At 49.6% G+C, this 20,994-nt stretch overlaps 1 protein-coding gene across 2 annotated transcripts in view; it reads left to right on the top strand.

Moving 5' to 3' along the window:
- BEND4 (BEN domain containing 4) overlaps nt 1-20,994 on the top strand; it is a 35,181-nt gene that overhangs the window by 2,138 nt on the left and 12,049 nt on the right. For both annotated transcript variants that reach the window (XM_072774843.1, XM_072774845.1), the window contains exons 2-3: nt 5,749-6,315; nt 18,198-18,289. In XM_072774843.1, coding sequence (XP_072630944.1) covers nt 5,749-6,315; nt 18,198-18,289 — 659 coding nt within the window. The remainder of the gene's footprint in view (nt 1-5,748; nt 6,316-18,197; nt 18,290-20,994) is intronic.

Genomic DNA, 20,994 nt, shown 5'->3' with positions numbered 1-20,994 from the left:
CTTTGGCGTTACTTTTTATGTTGTTTCTGCCCAGCTCGAGTTCTTTTCCCATTTTCCAACATTTTTGCCCGCCCCGTTGGGTGACCTTAGCTCCACCACGTTGCCCCCCAGGGTCTTCCCCCTTTCTGTCTTTAACCCCCTCTTGCTTTCTGTTTTCCGTCTTCGCTATCTTTCAATCTTTTACTTTCTTTTCTATGCTCTGAATCTGCTCCCTCACTTCCATTTTCAGCCAGTTTTAACGTTGCTCTTTCCTGTTCTTTTTCCTGCATTGTGTCTCTTTTCTCCACCTGCCACTTGATGTCCTCTCCATGCCCCTTCCCACTCTGGCAGCGCCCTTGCGGTCTTCCCTTCACAAGGAGTTTGTGTGTGTTTCCTTTTCGCCTTGTTCTAAATGTTCTCTTTCAGTGTTTCTTAGATAATTTTGTCTCTGTTCCCAGGTGGAAATCACACTACTGAATCTAAAAGAGTGAAAGGGGGCTTTGTTTGATGCACCCTCAAACTCCCTATATCTTTTTATTTTCTTTCATTCTCAAACTCCATATATCTTTTTATTTTCTTTTATTCTCAAGGCTGCTGTTGCTGCTGCTCTTTTTTTTTTTTTTTTTTTAAGGTCAGAGAGAGGTAAGCTTGATAGTACCAAGGACAGAATGCCATGTGCTTGTTGGAAAGATGGGTTGGTTGGTAGGTTCCTTCCATGCAGTGAGGAAAATGGTCTGGCAGCAAAAAAAAAAGGAAAAAAAAGGCCATAGTATTAGACCTCATGAATTGTGTTCATAAAATTCATCATTGATGGACAAAGCCGGCTCTTTACAGGCACAGAGATGTGAGTGGCCATCAGAGGGACAGTCACCTGAAGAGCTGATTGGCTCTTGGAGGAACTAATGGTTCCACTTTGAACCAATGAGCGTGTGTGCACACAGCCACCATTTAAGCGTATTGGGGAGGGGGCTGGGGAGGTGGTAAGTTGCTTGTTGCACCCTCACAAAAGTGTTCTTGCAGCCTCTCCAGCCACCCAGTAAACGGAAAATAGTCAAGACATCCATGTGATGAATCGTGCCAAGGATAGAAGAGATACAGCTGAGTGTCCAGAGTAAATACAGGGAAAAGATGAAAAGGTTGAAGTGAATCTTATTTGCCATTAAAAGCCATAAACCATTGAGAGGAGAAATAGGTGATTAAAAATAGATTTTTCAGGATTCTTATAAAATCCCACAGAGTATAATTTCCCTTAAAAGGGGTAATATACCATGGTTTTTAAAAGCATATTTTTCCTCTGTGGGAGGCTTAGAGTTAAAACCCACGTAGATCTTGATATGCAGCCTAAATTTGGCATCAGGAAATGGGAAATTGCATCTTTAAGCAGAGTACAATCAAAAATGAATTACAATAAATCCTATATAATTGCATAGGTCATTCTCTTTAATGAGATTTTATTAACCTGACTGTCAAGCTTTTGAGTCAGGCAGATATTTTATCTTCTTCAACTGATAAAAGTGTCAGCTATAAACCACCATATAAATATTCATAAATCTACACATCTGTGGCAGCCTATCAGCATCATTCTTTTGGACATTAAAAGCATTCTAATTACTTTCTGTCTAGCAGAGCTGAAATGCTGCCTGTTATAGTATGTGCTTGGCAGGCATGATTGCTTTTGTTTGCCATCACAAATAGCAGCATCCTATTTTATATACCGATGGTCCAGAAAATATTCAGGGATTGACTGAGCAGGATGGATATTAGGAAGCACCATCTGGTTTTGATAGCACCGAGTATATTAACTCATCTGTTAATTTTTGACACATCATTGATTTATTTATTTAGAAAAATTGCATCCTGTTTTGCTGTGTTGATGTTTGCCATTATGAAAAAAAATTGGATGGCTTTTTTTTTTTAAAGACCTAGTTCACTGATTTAAGACGAAGGTGATGCTCCCAAAGATGCTTTCATTTTCTGACTTCTATTTTCTATGCCATGAAGTCCTCTCTTAAGTTACATTAATGTTTTAAGGGAACCATCTATCTTGAACTAGCTGGAAATCCTTTTGGCAGATAGAACGTACGGATACAGGATAGTGGATCACAAAAAAAAAAACCTTTTCTGCTTCTGCATTTTTAATATTAATATATTTCACCCTTCACTGGGCTAAAATCAAAAGGTTACCACTAATCTCGAAGACTGTGATCTCCTTCATAGTAACAGAATACTCTTGGGTATCCGCTGTGATGGGCAAATTCCATTCAGGGCTTTACTTACAAAGAAGGCCATTAAAAGTAAAGGCGCCTGTGTTTGGTTGCCATCCCTCTTGGTGTTTGGTTCCCATCCCTCTTCTTATTCACTTATCAGATTTAGGATAGACTGAACCACTTAAATTCACAAGAATTTCTAGAAATGAAGTTTTTAATTAAAAAAATAATAATAACCACAGGTTCAGATTTTGGAATCAGACTCGGCACAATTTGCAACATGATATTATCCCAACAGATTGCACAGTAGAGCAAAATAAATTACAGGTGGTCGCTTTGCAGTGCTTTGGGATTGGGAATTATCTACATTTTGCAGTGTTGGATTTTAGAGAAGTTAGGAATATGGCAGGTAGTTTTATAAAGCCCCTTTGTAGACTGTTGACTTTCTACTTCCCTGCCATCGCTTGAGTGCAGCATTCTGCTACTAGGGGAAAAAAAAAAGTTAAAAAAATTCAAAATGTTCATGTTCTCACTTTGCTTAATTAAGAATCATGGGTCAGTGACCATTCAATTGTATTCATATAAAAACAGAACTTTTCTCCTTTTCTTAGTCATAATGGGCACTGCGTAGTACTTGCATTTCTAATCACATTCTGTCTGGAAAGCTGAAGTATTGCTGGCTGGGCTGTGTAGTAGATAGAGAGATGTGCTGTTTAATGCCAAGTGTAATAGTAACATTTTTCATCATGTTCTTCCTTGTATTGATGTTAAGACACTATTTAAATATCTTAAGGTACCAAAAAGAGGAGAAGTTGGACTTTAAGGCTTATGGTCGCTATTTTTGCATCTGTCAGCTCTTAGAACAAAATCAGAATGAGGCACTGAAGGCAAGAACTGTTTTATGGTTAAAGCTATTCTCTGATATTCTGAGTGCACTTTAATACATTATCTTCATAATGTAGTGTGTTGCATGATGATTTTTTTCGGCGTGTTACAAGTTTATCCTTCAATTAAGAAAACAGATCATGCTTGTCCCTAAATCAGGGTTTTTTTCCCTTAAAATCTATACCCTGATGTGATTTATCAATATGAAGAAAGCTACTGAGTGTGCTATTCGGGCAATTCCTTATAGGCATCTCTGTTTTCGCCTTTCTTTTCATATTTTGTTCCTTTCATCAAGGTTATGGTAAAGGTGCATAGGATGTAAATCAATTGAGACTGTGCTGATTAAAATGCAAACGGTAAATACAACTTCAGGTCTAGAATGGGATTATAGGATTAAAATGAATGAAAACTGCTAGTGTGCTAGAATTGAAAATTCCCAATCAATATCATCCTTTGATTTTACTAGTAAAAGAACAAAAACCCGGAAGTGAAGATGACAATGCAACATCTTAAGTCTTCCTGTTTATATGGTTCGGCAGTTTATTTGGTTTGGGTCAATAGAAAGAAATAATACCCAAATGCCTCAGGTCTTTCCCATTACTTTTCGGTTTAAATAGTGGGTTCCTACAGTTCTTCCCTTCTGCCTGGCAGGGGCAGAGGCATCAATTCTAGTGTTTTGGTGTGAAAAGATACTTCCCATATCCATATCCCTTTTCCTCCAAAATAGCAAGTGGACTTTTATCCTGCCGGCCTGTTCAACGCAGTTCCCAGCCCATCGGTCAGTTCTAGCCTGACCATGTACTTGACTTCTGGTTCTTTCTTCAGGACTCAAACATCGCTGTGTTAAAAACAGGCCTGTGCCTAATATTTGTGGGGTTTAGAACAAAAGTACAAATGCAGGCCTACATACCACGTATCTAAATATAATTAACAAACTGGTAAATAAAATATGTTCCATCCACCTACCCTGACAAAGACGCCTTCTTAACGATCAGATTTGACTTTGGAGTTTTCAGCCAGCCCATGGCCTTCTCTCCCCACCCCCAGCTTCTTCCACTAGGAGGAACCTCACATACACACGAATGGATGCCCCAGTCCAAACCTCCACGCTCTGGCACCATGGTCTGTCTTTGGGAGAATGGCTCAGGGAAGAGTCCAGCACAGGCCCTCGAAGCAGTTTGAGTAAGGAACTCCTGGATCTTGGGTACCTCACCATGGGGAGAGGGCGGGATGGAGGAGGACGGTTAGGGCAGGCCCCCCTCCCCCCTGCCTGTGTCTAAGGGCAGTATTGTTCCTAGGAGCGGGAATGCACTGTGCCAGGAGGAAAATAGCCCTGTGGACTCACAGCCTGCCCAGAGTGCTCTTGCCACCCCAGCCAAGGAAATACGAAATGCTATAAACTCAAATCTTACTTTTTTTTTTACAAGGGGCCCTGCATATATTCAGTAAAGATTTCGTTGTCCCCATAAAAGCCCTCCAGCATCTCACCATTTTTCATTTCTAAAGTTTGTCCCCCCTCAAAAATACAGCTGATCAACATGGTCAGAAATAGCAAGTAGATAGTTAAATTTCTATCATAAATAGTTGCTGGAATCTAAGATCCATAGTATTTTGTTTGTGGCCATTCTTCTGAGTAGAGCAGAGAAGAAAATGAGAGGCATCCACTTACCTCTGTAAGCCTCATAGCGTACCTCTGTATTTACAGATAGTCTGTCTCAGGTAGTGGTCAGGAAAGAAGAGAATGTACCTTGTGACATTTCCATTTAGGGTGAATTTTTAAGACCCGTAGGCTGATGTCATGAAAACACGTTTTCACGACTTGAGAGGTTTTAGTTTGTTTTTCTAAGCTGATTGTTTTCCATTTGGTTTTTACGTTCCTCTGATTGACAATTAATATGCGTTAGAAGGCGTTTCCATGAACTAACCAGCACGCTCCGTGCATGCGTGCCATTTTAAGAGGTTTGGCAATCTGATGGAAGGCTGCAAGTAGAGGCACTGCTGCTTTCCACATGATGCTTCTTCCGGATTGGCATAAACATTGGCCTTCAATGGTCCGCAGATCAATGGAAAGAAAGCATAGCGAGCACAGATGTTGGATAGCACGGTGTTGCTTTCGGGCTCGTCATCGTTTGCCTTATAGGCCACTCTCTGTTTTACCTCAGAGGTCTAGTGAGCTCTTCAGAAGGATCTCTTTCTTCTCCAGTTTGCATCTGGGAGCAACGTACTCTCGGCAGGGATTGTATCAGCTGATTAATAGCAAGGGCATGAGGGCACTCCAGAAATAGAAGTAATGATTGCCGTGAGCCCTCCTATCAATGAGGAATTGAGTCTGCAGTGGCCGGCTCGATTCATTAGAGTAACGATATTAATGAAGCCAAAGGTGTGAATTCAGGCCTGTGCGGGCCAGTTAATGCCACAGCGAGGGAGAGGTCTCTCTGGTGCCCAGAGTCGCAGTCCAGCCGATTCCCAGAGTAAGGGGTAGAGGTAACTCTTGGGGCAGCCACCCGGTTACAGCATGACAGGAAGCCAATGCATCCTGCCTTGTCACCATAGTTGGGGGGTGGAGGACAGAAATGCACATCTTTGACATTTTTGGACGTTAACCTCAAAATTGAGGACCTTACTTCTCCCTTGTCTTTGGCTATCCATCTCTGATGTGTCTTTTCGTGTGTTTCAGAGAGTCGAATGATCTTGGATGCCTTTGCCCAGCAATGCAGTCGAGTTCTTAGTCTCTTAAATTGTGGAGGAAAGCTTCTGGACTCCAACCATTCTCAATCCATGATTTCTTGTGTAAAGCAGGAAGGCTCGAGTTATACGGAAAGACAGGAGCAGTGTCCCATCGGGAAAGGGGTCCACAGTCAGACCTCAGATAACATAGACGTAGACATGCAATATATGCAAAGGAAACAACAGACTTCTGCCTTTTTGAGGGTTTTCACTGACTCCCTACAGAATTACCTGCTCTCAGGGAGCTTTCCAACTCCAAACACCTCTTCAGTCAGTGAGTATGGCCAGCTGGCCGACGTGGATCCTCTGTCAACCTCCCCCGTGCATACACTAGGTGGCTGGACCTCCCCGGCAACCTCCGAATCCCACGGTCACCCGTCCTCTTCTACACTGCCGGAGGAGGAAGAAGAGGAGGAAGAGGAAGGCTACTGCCCTAGATGCCAAGAGCTGGAGCAGGAGGTTATTTCACTACAACAAGAAAATGAAGAGCTCAGACGGAAATTAGAGAGCATACCAGGTACCGTGCCTTATTCTTACAAGCCACCTGCAGATCGTTCCCGGTCTCATCTGTTTGTGTGTCCACGTGCATGCGTATGCATGTTTCTAGTCTTGGTCTTGGCCAGCGAGGGAGAAAAGTTATTAAAAAAAAAAAAAAAAAAGGCATGCACAGGGTGGCCTTAGCCTTCCGGTGCCAAACAGAAATTTCAGGATGAACTACTAGCCTTGCCCTGTGTATGTTTAAGTTGTCCTGTTCAAAGATCTCTATCCATGTCCATTCTAGACTGAAGATTGGAATAGGCCAAGTGCCATGAGCCTGAGTCTGCATCAAAAAGTGGCCTTCTTTTTTTAAAAGCAGCTTTTGTTTTTTTTTTGTTTGTTTGGTTTTTTTTTTAGCTTTTGTGTTTTTAAAGACTTGGCTATATGTGTTTTATTCAGTAGTTATAGAGAGTAAAGTGGACTGATCCTTCCAGAGCGGGGATGCGAGTATTTCTGATCAAGTGGTCTCTCCTGTTCCGTTCATTTCTTGCTGTTCTTGTTAGGTTTCACCAGGCACAATCTCTCTTTAGCATGCGGCTCCCCGTTAAAGTTAATAAGCAACTGTAAACTTAAAGGAATAGATCAAAGACAGACCAGTAATTAAGCTGATCCCAAACTATTTGTGCCCCTGGCGAAGCAGGCATTTTCTGCCTCTTAGAGACACTAGATTTGTGGAGTAGTGAAGTCATCTTTATGGCAAGATCGTCTCTGGGTTGCAAAACATCTTTTTTTTTTTTTTTTTTTACTTCTTAAAAAGGTGCCAATTTTGCTTATATCTTTTAATTCACTCCTGCGTGTCTGTGACCTACAAAAGATAGTACGATCATTAGAACAGTATCTTCAAACCTTTTTAATCATGCAGCCCATTGATAAAAATTTTTGAGCACGTATCCACCGGTGTACACTGTTATCGGTTAATTACATACATGTTTTATTATAACTAATATAGTATGTTCAAAATAAAGCATATATAGCACATTAAAAAACTTTAAGGCTGATACATAAATATCAATAGAAAGCTTGTTCTTTTCCTAACTCAGTGTCTCTGAACCACCCAATTTGGCAGCCGACTTAAAAAGAAGGAAATATCGAAAAACACTATCCACTTGTTTATTGGTACGCATACAAAGCAAAAACAAAAGCAGTTGTTAAGAATGGCCAAATCAGACATTTATTTTCCTTCCATCCTTTCATTTAAAGACATTCCTCAAAATAGACCTGAGGTTTGGTTCAGAATATTTTGTAATTAGATTGAGTGCAGTTGTGTTGTGGGGGAGAAGCAAGAGGCGAAGTTAATCCAATCTCTCCCTTTGCACTTGAGCCCTGGGGTTAGGTGAAGGGCTGCGGTGTCTTCCCGAGCCAGGCAGGCAGCAGCTGCAAGAGACACTGGGGTAGAACTCAATGTAGTGAAACCAGCGCTCTACTGGGTTCTACCAAGTCCAAGGGAGTGGGGTGGGGTGGACACACTGTGGGATTGCACAGCTTTCACAGTTCCATAAATTATGGTTGATCAAGGAGGGGTTTCATCTCCAGAGGGGTGTTTTCCATCTTGCTCCCCATCCTCCTCTTTGCATGGGGGAGCAAGTAGTGTCCTGGAGATCGACATCAGCCATTCGGAGCTGTGCCTAAGAGTTTCAGAGTGCAAGGACAAGTAACACAGATGTCCAGGTGGTATTGTCTGATTCCCAGTCCTAAATGCTTGTCCTTGGCAAATACCAAGGGGTAGTTTGGGATGTAGTCCTCCTCCCATTTCTCAGAATCTATAGATTTTATATGAGGTGAAATGTCTGTGTTGCAGATGACTCCTCGCTGATCTTCCAGTAATCCCCGTCTCTGTTTCCCAGAAAGATGAAAATACTGCAGTTTCTTTCTTTCTTTCTTTTTTTTTTTTTTTTTTTAATGCTGCAATTTCTTGAGCCTTCTTAATGGTCCAGTACTGAATGACACTTGTTGAAATGAGGCTGTGGTCACCACTCTCAGGGTGAACATTCCAGCCATGTTGGCAGTCCCCTCCGTGAATGTGAATCAGTAGCCGTTTCACGTGGAGAACCGTGATTGCTGTAAATAATCCATAGTGAACCCCAACTGTATACATGAAAATCAGTTTGTCAGTTATGAGTGGGAAAAAAAAAAACTAGTGTCAAATTAAGAAAGATTAGCTTATTTAAGGGATGCCTAGGTGGTGGCTCAGTTGAGCGTCTGACTTGACTTCAGCCTGGGTTGTGAGATCAGGCCCCGTGTCAGGCTCCACTCTGGGCTTGGAGTCAGCTTGAGATTCTCTCTCTCCCTCTGGCCCTCCTTCCCTCCCCTATGTGCTCTCACTCTCTCTAAACAGAAGAAAGATTAGCTTATTTGTGATTACTTAACACCTGTCCTCATTACCTGGGGACAGCTTAGTATTGGGCATCCTGTTGAACATGTCACTTACAATGAAAACTTGAAGCAGGGGACGCCTGGGTGGCTCAGTGGTTGAGCATCTGCCTTTGGCTCAGGGCGTGACCCCGGGGTCCTGGGGTCGAGTCTCGCGTCGGGCTCCCTGCATGGAGCCTGCTTCTCCCTCTGCCTGGGTCTCTGCCTCTCTCTCCGTCTCTCTCTCTCTCATGAATAAATAAAATCTTAAAAAAAGAAAAAGAAAAGAAAAAATTTGAAGCAAGAGAAGGCATCACTGTGCCCTTGCCCTCATCACCCAGTCTCCATCCTTGGCTAAACAACAAACCAGATTGTGGGTGATCACTTAAGAATCCACCTTTCACTCCATTAGCTACAAATCCGGGTGGGTGGGGGGAATCTGTTATTTTTAGACCACCATTTGAAGAAAAGCATAGCGAGTAGTCCTCTGGTTTTGCATGTAACAGGAGTATTTTGTAAGCAGTAGCCTCCTGTATAACACGGCATGGATTTCTCTAAGCATCGTCAAGGTTTCCAACGGCCCCAGTAGGCCTCTGTTGTTCTAAAGGCCATGCATTTCCATGGGAGGACCTAGGGCCTTCCTGTGGTATAAAGTACCCTTATGTTGTGGGATCAGTCTGCCTAACGGCCAAGCGGATGGACAACTTACAAAGGAGAAAGCATGCAGAGGAAATAAGGGTAACAAAAAGTAGGGACGCCTGCCCCAGGTCACGGCCGAGACACTGATTTTAGTTCCTTCTCAGCTGCTCCGGTGTTGTGCTGTTGAAGGACTTTGAGATTCTTGGTGTTTTGGGGTTTTCCCTGAAATAAACCATTCGTACCTGGGAGCTTTTCTTGAAGCAGGACTTCACGTGAGCCTTTTAGGATGCAGTGGGGGATTATTTCACTTGGGCAGTTAAAAAGGGGGACAGGAAAGTGCAGATCTTACCCCCCCCCCAAAAAAAGAGGTTGGAGAAGGTGCTCTTTTAGGACCCAGACAGGGTCTGGGTTCCTGTAGTATTTGTCAAACAAGTCAGCAAAGGCTTTTTGATGATCACACGCAAGCACGGGGCTTCTGGAGAATAGCACTGACTCCCTGTCCGAAGTTCCTTGCAGACAGGGGCAGGTAACTGTCCTAAGGGGCGAGCATTAGCACTTACTCTTTTATGTTAGATTATCACACCAGAAATTAAAGTCCGTTGAAAAGTTTAAACTTTCTGAAAGAAAGTGAAGATAAATTCAAAGTAAAAAGCCACAGAAGGAGGGGTGTCTGGGTGGCTCAGTGGGGGACACGTCAGCCTTCAGCTTAGGTCACAGTCTTGGGATGGAGCCCCCATGGGGTTCCCTGCTCTGCAGGGAGCCCGCTTCTCCCTCCCCCTCTCGCTGCTCTCGTGCTCTCGCTCTCTCAAATAAATGAAATCTTTTTAAAAAGCCACGGAAGGAAATGATATTTGGATCGGAAATCCAGAAAGCTGAGACCTTACTAAAAGAAAGTACTGGGGAAACGCTTCAGTGGAGAGGGGATCAGGTTAGAGCCGGCGCGCTTGTTTAGAAAGCTCACGGTCAGCAGGAGGGGAGAGAACTCATAAGGGGGGGCAGGTAATAAAAAAAAACTAAAAAAAAAAAAAAACTAGATGTCTTCTAATTTAAGACCCCAGTGAGGCACCCTTGGGTGGCTCAGTCCATTAGGCATCTGCCTTTGGCTCAGGTCCTGGTCCTGGGGTCCTGGGATCGAGCCCCACAACGCAGGGCGGGGGAATTCCTCTCTCTCTACCTGCCGCTCCCCATGCTCGTGCTCTGTGTCAAAAAAATAGAATCATTAAAACAAAACAAAACATTGAATGCAAGGTGCACCAGCACTCCACATTCCTCTAAGAAAAAAAAAAAAAAAAACAGTGAATCGTCATTGCCCCTTAGAATTATCTTTGAACAAGCGAATATCAAAAAAATGTGGGTCTCAGGATCATAAATATGGCAATTTTCAAAAATAGCTTCCAAAGTAAAATAATCATGACTCCTTGAAACTACCTTGAACCATTCTAAGTGCCAAATATACCGAAATCTACGACTGACGTTATTAAAGGGCTTTTCTGCCTTTTAATTTTTTTTTTAAATTTATTTATGATAGTCATACAGAGAGAGAGAGAGGCAGAGACACAGGCAGAGGGAGAAGCAGGCTCCATGCACCGGGAGCCCGACGTGGGATTCGATCCCGGGTCTCCAGGATCGCGCCCTGGGCCAAAGGCAGGTGCCAAACCTCTGCGCCACCCAGTGATCCCCTTTTCTGCCTTTTAAAAAGACACTTATGATTATCTCAACTTCCCTTCGTTGACGCTGAACAAACAGTACTACTCCCCCTTGATAGATGCAGGCTCGACAGCGGGACGGGCAAAGTGTGTGGCGGAGCTAGGATTGTCCTCCCAGCTCTTGACTCTGGACCGAGTTCATGACCCCTGGGTCCCGAAGATGCAGCAGAGGAGTCTCTAACGCGGGGTTAGCACCTGCGGAAGCCTCGCCCCCAGGGCAGGTGACAGCTGGGGTTCTGAGGACCTCGGGTCACATTTCTATCAACTGATCAAAATCTATCAAATCTATCAAAACGAGGCACATAGCCTTGTCTTACGTATGCATTTGCTTAAAGAGGCCTGTTCAACGCGTGGCGCTGTGGGATTGACCAGCCCGCCCGCCTGAAGCTCCTCTAAGCCGTGTCCCCCCCCCCACCCCCCGAGGCCCTCGCAGCCTTCCCGAACTTAGCACCCCGCGGCCCTCAGCCCGGCCGGCCGGGTCCCTTCGACACAGGAAAATCCCCCACGTAAAGCACCAAAAGTACAAAAAAACGTGTCCCGGGGCCCCACTTGCTGCGGCGCGAGAGCTAACCAGGCAGGCGGCGCCGGGCCTCAGCTGGCATTATCGGTGAGGGGCCACAGCCGGGGTTGGGGACGGTCCCACAGACATTTCAGCAAGCTGGCAAGCTGGATAAAAAACATGGAATCTGCGAATGATGGGGATTGACCGTACTAACTCGAGGGTACAAATCAGAAAACTCACCTTGGATTATGCAGCTCTGATCCCATTAGTCCACAGTTATTTCCTAAGATTTTTTTTTTTAAGATTTTATTTATTCATGAGAGAGAGAGAGAGGCAGAGCCACAGGCAGAGAGAGAAGCAGGCTCCATGCAGGGAGCCCGACGTGGGACTCGATCTGGGGACCCCGGGGTCACACCCTGAGCCAAGGGAGATGCTCAACCATTGAGCTACCCAGGCGTCCCTCCTAAGATGATTTTTAAAAGCTAAATCAGGAATGTCAGGCTTTTTTGGATCAGGTTTTATAAGTGGCCTTGGAGTGAGTGCAGTGGAGGTGCGCCGGGGCCCTCTCCCCAGCCTCCTGCTCGCAGGTGCCTGGACGTGCCTGGGGAGAAGTGTCAGGGGGGCTTTGGGTCCTCAGAAGCACGTTAACCAGATTTTAGTGGGGGTTCTAAGGAGGAGGAGGACCCAGGAATATATTGTGTGTATAAACCTAGCAGAGGGGAACAGTGGAGTACGAGGATTGAGGTCCTTTTATTGGAGGTTGGTAGACGTCGTCACAGCCCGTGCGGTGGCCGCGAGATCGAGAGAGAGACGGACCGACGTGTGGTGGAAGAATGGGCTCGGAGGCACAGCCGGGCTTGGATTTCTGCTTCTGGAATTGGCCGCCTGTGGTTTTTGGCAAGCGGCTTCACTCAGGCCCATTCTGAGCCTGAGTCGCTTCTTTCCGAACGGCGAGGTCAGTAGCGCTGTTGGGGTGTCGGCGGCACGGAGCTCACTGGGCAGCGGCTGTGCCTCCCGGGGCCTCTAGTTCGTGCTCAACGGTAAGAACGGGGTGGGGGGGGCTGTCCTGCACCCGGCAACGCCGACGTCTTATGCGGTCTTCCTGGGGTGTAAGTCGTATTCTCGGCTGTGAAGCGGTCCGCACGCAGCTACCCGGGTTAGGAACCTCCCCCGGGTCAGCCTCCCCCTGGACTCCACCCTTCAAACACTCCTCAGTTTGCCCCCCGCTCCCCGCTTTCATCCGGGCCTGTCAACACGGGCATGGACCTGGGCAGTAGCCATCAGGGCCTCCCAGACCCCAGCCTCCCCGACCGAAAAGCCCCGATCATCCACCGTGGCAAGGCCGCTCCAGGCGTCGCGGGGGCAGTAGGTAAGCTGAGCCGCCCTACGACCACGGCGCCCCTCGCTACCCAAGTCTTCCCGTCCACCTGGAGACTCTCCCTCCGTTCCCGCCATGTGTGAACCAGGTGTTCCAGCCCCAGGGGGTGTTTGGTCTTCCCTTGCTCGTGCTGTCCTCCCGGTTCCAGAACCTCCTCCTCTTCCCCACGTGAGAAATGCGTCCTCATCCCCCAGGACCCAGTGCAGAGGACACTCGCCTCTGCGCCGAGTTCTCCCCCAGCTCCCGGCCCGGACGGACCCTCTCCCTAGTCCGCCCGGCACATCCCGGGAAAGTCCGTGTCCGGGGAGGTCTTTACTTTGTGCATTGCCCGTTTCTCCCGGGCATCCTGACAGGACCGGCGAGGTCAGTGTCCTCCGAGTGCCCCGAGCCTAGCCCGCTGCCGGGCACGTGACATCTGCACGTGGCGCTGACATCACGTACACAGGGCCCCGTAGGGCCACCTACGACAGAAAGCTCGTCGTTCCTCCCTGCGTGTTCACGGCTCAGGGGCTTACGCTTCAGACACCGCATAAGCAGGACACTGAAGGATGGCATGAGCGCCCAGACGGCGGGGTCATTGGGACAGTCGATCATTTCAATTTCCCTGTAAAGTCATGGGGGGGGGGTGTTTTGTGAGTCTTTAAAGACAGTTACACAGTGAAGTAAATTAAATAGTGCTGGAGGAACTGCTCGGGGTTTTAACGTGCTGATGTGCAGTGAAAAACAGGTGCTCAAGAGCCAGGCCTCCCTAATGGGAATACGTGGAGCTGGGGCTGGGCCCTCCTTACTCGTTGCCCCAACAGAGTCCGTCCGGTGACCCTCAGGGGACTTGCTAGGCTCCTGGGGGTAAAACAAGACCAGCTTGTGTGGGCGGTAGTCACTGGGGCTCTCCGCTCGACGGGGGTGCTTCCGTCCCCCCAGTACCTGCACGCAGTAGGTAATCGTCCCTGTTTTGCAGAGGAGGTAACAGAGGCTAAGACAGGTCGACCAACCTGCCCACAATCACAGTTCCTAGTGCCAGGTAGAGATCATGAAGGGGAAAGCCACCCAAGACTTACTCAAGGACCAATGTCCGCGGGGAGGGCCCTGCAGCCAACTGATGGGCACTAGGAGTGGCGGACAGTGTGGTGCAGGCCCTGCCGGTGTGGACTTGGCGAACCGCCCGCCCCCCCCCCCCCACGACAGGACCAAGTGGAGCCATCCGGGCGAGGCGACCGGCCTGTGTCCCAGGGGAGGACGTTCCTCGGCAGGCCGTGGATGCCCGGGGGGGGGTGTTTGGAACCTGTTTCCCCCCGTCTCCGTGGACACGGGACATCTTACGAACCTGTAGCTTCTCTCCCTCCTGGGCATTGTACTCCTTGCAGGACTCTGCATTTTCACATGCTGGTGCGTGGGGGACGGGGTGGAGGGTGGAAGTCGTGATTACTGACGGCAGGACCGACCTGGGGACCTGTGGGCTGCCTTACGTCCTCCCTCCCCTTTCGTGGAAGTTTTGACAGGCTCTGGCTCATCTAGGGTCTCTCTAAGCCTGCGGGGCGCGCGGCCTTTCTTCCGCCTAAGGCTTCGGCCAGTAGGTGAAAGCCACCCAGCGGGTCTCCGGCCGCAGCTTCTCGGCCGCGGCGCCCTGCTTACTGTCCAGGATGTGCGTGGGGGGCCGTGGGATGCGGAGGCGGCTGGGGCATCGCAGGTCCCGGACCATCCCTGACCCCCGGCCGCGCCCCGTGAGAGCCGGGGGAGCAGCGTCTGCGGAGCAGCAGGCCACGCGACGGGGGCGTTTCCACGATTTCTTCTCGGGGCACTGCTTCCCCGGGAGGCAGCATGGTGTGGCTGCAGGGAGGATCGAGTCTCTCCTTCCATGGTCTTCCCTCGTGAACAGACCCAACTATCCCCACTTTCCATATGGACTTTATTGGTTTTTTTTTTTCCCCACACACACACACAAAATGTTTCGTCTGATTCTGCAGCTTCCCTGCATAAACACGGGCAGCCCTGCAAAGAGCCCACTCGGGTGACGTTCCAGATCTGTCCCTGCAGGGCCGCGGTCTCCGCAGGGGCTGGGAAGGGGCCTGGAGGCCTCTGCCCTGTGAGCATCAGGCCCGGGGAGGGCCCCGCACCACACCCAGGGGCTGGTGTACATTGTAAGGGCTGGGGAAGAGCCTTGTCCTGGCCTCCTGGCCTTCAGCCTGGGCCCAGGTACCCACCTACAGGACCCACTTGCCCCTGCAGCCCGTAAATGCACGTGAAATCCCATTTTCTCCCAATGTTTGAATCCGCTGGCCTCGCTCCTAGCTCAGCACTGCTGCCCAAGTATTGGGAGTGTGGGGAATGGGGGAGCTGGCTTGCGGGCCTTCCCAGGGCTGTGCGGATGACCAGCAAGGGAACGGGGGCAGGGGGGGTGGCAGTCCTATAAACGTGCTTCAGACAAGTTTTACGTTATTATTACACATGGCCACTGTAGTTGTTTTTTTATTTTTATTTTTTTTTAAAGATTTTATTTATTTACGATAGACATAGAGAGAGAGGCAGAGACACAGGCAGAGGGAGAAACAGGCTTCATGCTGGAGCCCGACACGGGACTCGATCCGGAGACTCCAGGATCACACCCTGGGCCAAAGGCGGGCGCTAAACCGCTGAGCCACCCAGGGGTCCCCCCTGGAAGTTTTTTTAAACTGGTTTTTACAACGACTATGGGAATAATAACTACCCTGATCCTGCTACTAAAACGTAATCATCGCTAATTATTATTATTAACGCCCTGGCGTATTTCTTTCCAGTCTCTTTATGTACATAATTATTCGTAACGTGGTGGAGGTCATGTTGAATATTCCGTGTCGTAAGCGTTTTTAAACGCTTCGTCTAAACACCTTTTTCATAAATATGTCTTCTAAAGATCTATTTATTTGAGAGAGCGCGTGAAAGAGTGTGTGCCCACGAGCAGGGGCAGGAGGAGAGGGAAGGAGAGAGTCCCCACGGGGGAGCACGGAGCCCGGTGTGGGGCTCGATCGCCCAGCCCTGGGGTCACAGTGTGAGCTGAAATCAAGAGTTGGATGCTAACTGACTAAGCCCCCCAGGCGCCCCTTTGTAAACGTCTTAATGACTATAAAATATGGGTAAGGGATCCAAAGGAGTTTCATTCAAATCCCAGTCCATGTGAGTGTTTGCAATTTTTTTTAAAGATTTTATTTATTTTCTCATGAGAGACACGGGCCAGAGGGAGAAGCAGGCTCCCCGCAGGGAGCCCGACGCGGGACTCGATCCCGGGACCCCGGGGTCACGCCCTGGGCCAAAGGCAGGTGCTAAATTGCTGAGCCCCCCGGGGCTGCCCAGATTTTTGCAACTTTTACTAAAACTTAACAAACGAAAGCGAGAGCCCTACCTCACACGTTTCACTTGGCAAATCAGTGACGTGCGTGCGGCTGCGTGTGATTCTAATCGCAAGCCGCGAAGGGGAAATGCTGTTGTTGGGAACCTCCCGCGCGGTCCCGGGTACAGGAGACCTGGACACAGGAGTGAAATGGGGCCCCGCGGGCCACGCGGTTAGTGAAAACCCAGAACTGGAGCAGCGAATGGCTTCCTGGCTCCGTTAGCTTCGCGGGTCCTCTGCTTCCCCCTGTTACTGCCATTAAGCAAAATTCATTCTCCCTCCCTGAGGCATCAGTACGGTGGCTTCGACTTTTAGTAGGTGTGAAGTTCGACATCCTCGTTTACGAGGCTCTGGTTTGACAGGAGACCGTGGGCTTCGTGGTTGTGCAGCAAGTGCTTCTCCAGAGCGAAGACTGCACCCAAAGATAGTGGGACGCAGGTCCAAAAAGGTGGTTATTCAACAAAATACTTTTTTCTTTTTTTTGCCAAGAAGAAAAGATTCCCAAACTACCACTACTTCCTATTGTTCATATCCTTCGAAAGGATGTGGTTGGACATTTTGATTCGTTACGTCACAACGTGATGTCCCCTAAAAAAAAAACCCCAAAGCTATTAGCAGTGTGGATACAGATGCTATCTTAAAAAAAAAAAAAAAAAAAAAAGTGAGGAAAAACAAAGTGCAGAAAGCAGCAGTGATACTTTAAAATTGGGGTTTAGGTTAAATATTTATTATTTTCTTTAATGTGACAAAAAGAACCTAAGAAAACCCCACAGCTGAGACACACAGTGGCAATAATTCCTATAAATTAGGTTATTAACTAAGCTACCAAGACCTTTAAAAGCAATTAGTTAATACTGTTCCTGAAAGGGCTCTTACATAAATCTCGCACCGTAGGAATTATTTATGCAGTGGTACAAAAAGGTGTCAAGGCTCCATGTCGGGTTAATATCTGTTCGGTTTTATTGTAATTATTCAACAAATGGATGAGATTAAGGCCCAAGAATTCAGTGCAACAGTTGGCAAGCTACACAGCAACCAAATCTGCGTTGGGCCCCGAGGGGTGAGAGCTCTGGCCAGCTTCCTCCGGGTCGGGAAGCAGGTGTCCCCCGCGTGCCCGTCCCGCCTACCGCTGACCTAGGAATGGCTCTGTCAAAAACGGGTATTAGAAACAACAAATACCGACCATTTGCTTCGACGTGGATGGACCTGGAGGGTATGATGCTGAGTGAAGTAAGTCAATCGGAGAAGGACGAACGTTATATGGTCTCATTCATTTGGGGAATATAAAAAATAGTGAAAGGGAATATAGGGGAAAGGAGAAAAAATGGGTAGGAAATATCAGAGAGGGAGACAGAACATGAGAGACTCCTAACTCTGGGAAATGAACTAGGGGTGGGGGAAGGGGAGGAGGGCGGGGGGTGGGGGTGACTGGGTGACGGGCACAGAGGGGGGTGCTTGATGGGATGAGCACTGGGCGTTATTCTATATGTTCGCAAATTGAACACCAATAAAAAATAAATTTATAAAAAAAAAACGAGTATTGTACTATGGATCTGAAACTGGGGAGGTTAGTTTGCGGCGACTTGGGTGCTAACGGTACAGCTTGAAGGCTCCAGGACCCGTCCCTCGTGTGAGTGCCTCACTGATCGTCACTGTCGGCCCAAATTCATCTTGGAGCGCGTGTGACTCGAAAGTTCTCGGTGAATTGTGCTGAGCTGAAAAATTCTCCCCAGACTGTAGCATCTGTTGTGTATTTACAAACGGAAATAACTGCAGATGTCAAACCAAAGAAGATTCTAGTTCCTTTAGAAAAGATTTTTTTTTTTTTTTTTAGTTTACATCCAAACTCTTTTTGAGCCTTAGGCCCTTTCGTTTCCTTGTCACAGGCCAGCTAATGTGTCGTGGTTGCCGTTTCTCCCCGCAGTGCCCTGCCAGACTGTTCTGGATTACCTGAAGACTGTGCTGCAGCACCACAACCAGCTCCTGGTCCCTCAGCCTGCAGACCAGCCCACTGAGGTAGGCTCCTCGCAGGAAGGTAAACGCGGCCCCGCTCGGATGCCCCGCAGGTGCGGCATCCTGATGGCTCACGCGGACACGGCAGAACGGGCTGGCGAGCCCCGCTCGGGGCTGAGGTTGGTGGTTCCCCCGCCTGTGCGTGGATCTCCCGTGAAGGAAGAGCACGTGGGTGTCCAGCCTCAGCCAGGTTCCACGCCGTGTGCTGCAGGTGGGGGAAGGAAGAGCAGTGAACACGGCGGAGGCCGCTCTTGCGGCGTTGCTACGGGCCGGGGGCTGACCGCCTCACCTCCCCTGGCTGGAGCCGGCTTCCAGAAAGCCGGTGCTCTCGGGCACCTCCCATGCGGAGCGAGTGCCCCCGCACAGGTGCACGATCTCCGTGCCGCGACTTGGTTAGCAGCTGTTCGGGCCCCGCAGGAGCAGCACAGCCCCGCCAGGGCGCGGGGACGCAGGTCGGGTGAAACACGGCACGTTCTTACCGGATTGCCAAGGCTCAGGTTTGGATAGGTGTTATTTTTATCTTGCAGGCTTTATTACTTTTTTTTAAAGATTTTATTTATTCATGAGAGACACAGAGAGAGAGGGGCAGAGACACAGGCAGAGAGAGAAGCAGGCTCCATGCACGGAGCCCGATGCAGGACTCGAACCCAGGATCCTGGGGTCATGCCCTGGGCCCAAAGCAGTGCTAAACTGCTGAGCCCCCCGGGCTGCCCTATCTTCTGGACTTTAGAACCCACACCCAGTGGAAGAGCAATTGTGGTTAGAAATGTCTTGGGTTGACATCAGTACATAAGTGCCTTTTGGGGAGTTAAGTCTTCCTCACGTGGCAAGGGGAGTCGAGGCAGGACCCTCTCGCATGTCCTTGTCACCCCTTCCGCACTCCTGTGTCCAGTTCTGGTCGTCCTGAGGCTCCGTCCCTGGGCCAGCCGTGGCGCACGTCCGGCCGCGCACCTGCTCTTCCGCCCTGACCCGGGCCTCGCGGCCAAGGGCACACGGGGACACGCTGCTTTGCCCGCATCTGCAGGGAAGACACCAGAGGGTGAAAAGGGGGGAGTGGGTCTCGCGCCCTGGGACTCCCAGCTCCGGGTGTGGGGTCACCTGCCTCCCCCACGGTTAGGAGGGGCCCTGTCCCCGTCTGCCCCTTCCTTGCAGCGCCCTGCCCCTGGCCCCGCCACTCTGTGTCTTGAATTCCATGGAACCCTCATCAGGACCACGCTGAGCCCAGTCCTGCGAGTCCTGCCACACGGATTCCGGGGCCACGCACCTGCCCCACCCCGGAGGTGTCCCCCCCTCCCCCGTTCCCGTTGCCACCCGCACCAGCCCGACCCGCATCCGTTCTATCAGCACCACGCTCCCCTCCCGGGACTCCCGCAGCCAATGTCCCTTGTCACCCGGTTACTGAGTCACTGCGTGCACACCCTGGAGTCTTCCCACCCTGAAGACTGGCCTGCCTTGACCCCTCCCTCCACCTCCATCATCCCCCTTCCCTCAGCTTCCGTCGCCGGGCGCAGCCCGTCAGCCCTTGCCCCTGCGCCGCGGTGCCCCTGCTCCCCGGGCGGCCTCCCGTGTGCCCCGCAGCCCTGGCGTCGAAGGCCCCTGCAGACTGGTGACCTCATTTTTTTCTTAGTCATTAAGCCCTTGAAAGACCGGTCTGCGTTCGTGACTTGGTGACCCCGCTCTTGGTTTCCACTTGCTCTTCTCCCCGCCGTCCCGCCTTCACCCCGTCCTCTGGCTGCGCCTCCACTGCTGGAGTCGTCTGCAGGCGGCGGCGGCCTTCCCAGCTCCGGCTGTTGGCAGGGGGCGGTGGGGGGACCTCCCTGCTCCGTGCGCGGTTTCTCTGGCCCCGGGGTCAGGAACCTTCTGGCTCCCCGGGCTTTTGTGCGTGCACTGTTGTCCGGCGCCAGCCTTCGTCCCCTCCCGCGCCCCCTCTCTGCTCAGGTCCATTCCCTGTGACCACGAGCCCCGTGCAGGTAATGGGCCCCAAAGCTAGATCTGGGCTCCGGGTGCCCCGCTGCCAGCCGCTGGGACCAACCGTGGACGCCCTGCACCCTCCGGCCCCACCTGGTTCTCCCGGGTCAAGGCAGCACCAACCCCACGCGGAACTCCTTGAGCCCTCACGGCCTCCGCGCCTTCCTCGGCCCTGACGCCTGCTTGCTCTGCAGCCTCGCTGAGGAGCCTCTCCCCCCGCGCTTGTCCCTGGACTATGGCAGCACATCCTTCCCCTCTCTCATTTTTGCTCCCAGAATAGGGTCCACATTTCTGAACTTGACATTTCTATTGTACAAAAACAAAAATACTGGGGATCCCTGGGTGGCTCAGCGGTTTAGCGCCTGCCTTTGGCCCAGGGCGTGAGCCTGGAGTCCTGGGATCGAGTCCCGCGTCGGGCTCCTGGCATGGAGCCTGCTTCTCCCTCTGCCTGGGTCTGCCTCTCTCTCTCTCTTTCTCTATCATAAATATTTAAAAAAAAACAAAAACCAAAATACTTCCAAAAAGCCCACTTCCTCCGAGAAGCACTCTCCGGTAGCCACACCCTCCTCTCTCTGTGCCCACACAGCACGTTGTTCCTAAGAGTAATTCGGAAGTTACTTAAATATTCACGCAAACCTTGGTCTTCCATTGGTTTGTGGGTCTGTGAATGCAGGAAATGAGCGCTATTCATCTTGGGTTTTTGTTTTTTTTTCCTGACTCCTAGATCAGAGTTTAATAAC

The sequence above is a fragment of the Canis lupus genome, chromosome 14 (genome assembly GCF_048164855.1).
Source record: "Canis lupus baileyi chromosome 14, mCanLup2.hap1, whole genome shotgun sequence".
NCBI classification, from domain to species: domain Eukaryota; kingdom Metazoa; phylum Chordata; class Mammalia; order Carnivora; family Canidae; genus Canis; species Canis lupus.
Note: the sequence above shows the minus strand (reverse complement) of the source record. Positions and strands in the feature narration are given on the sequence as shown.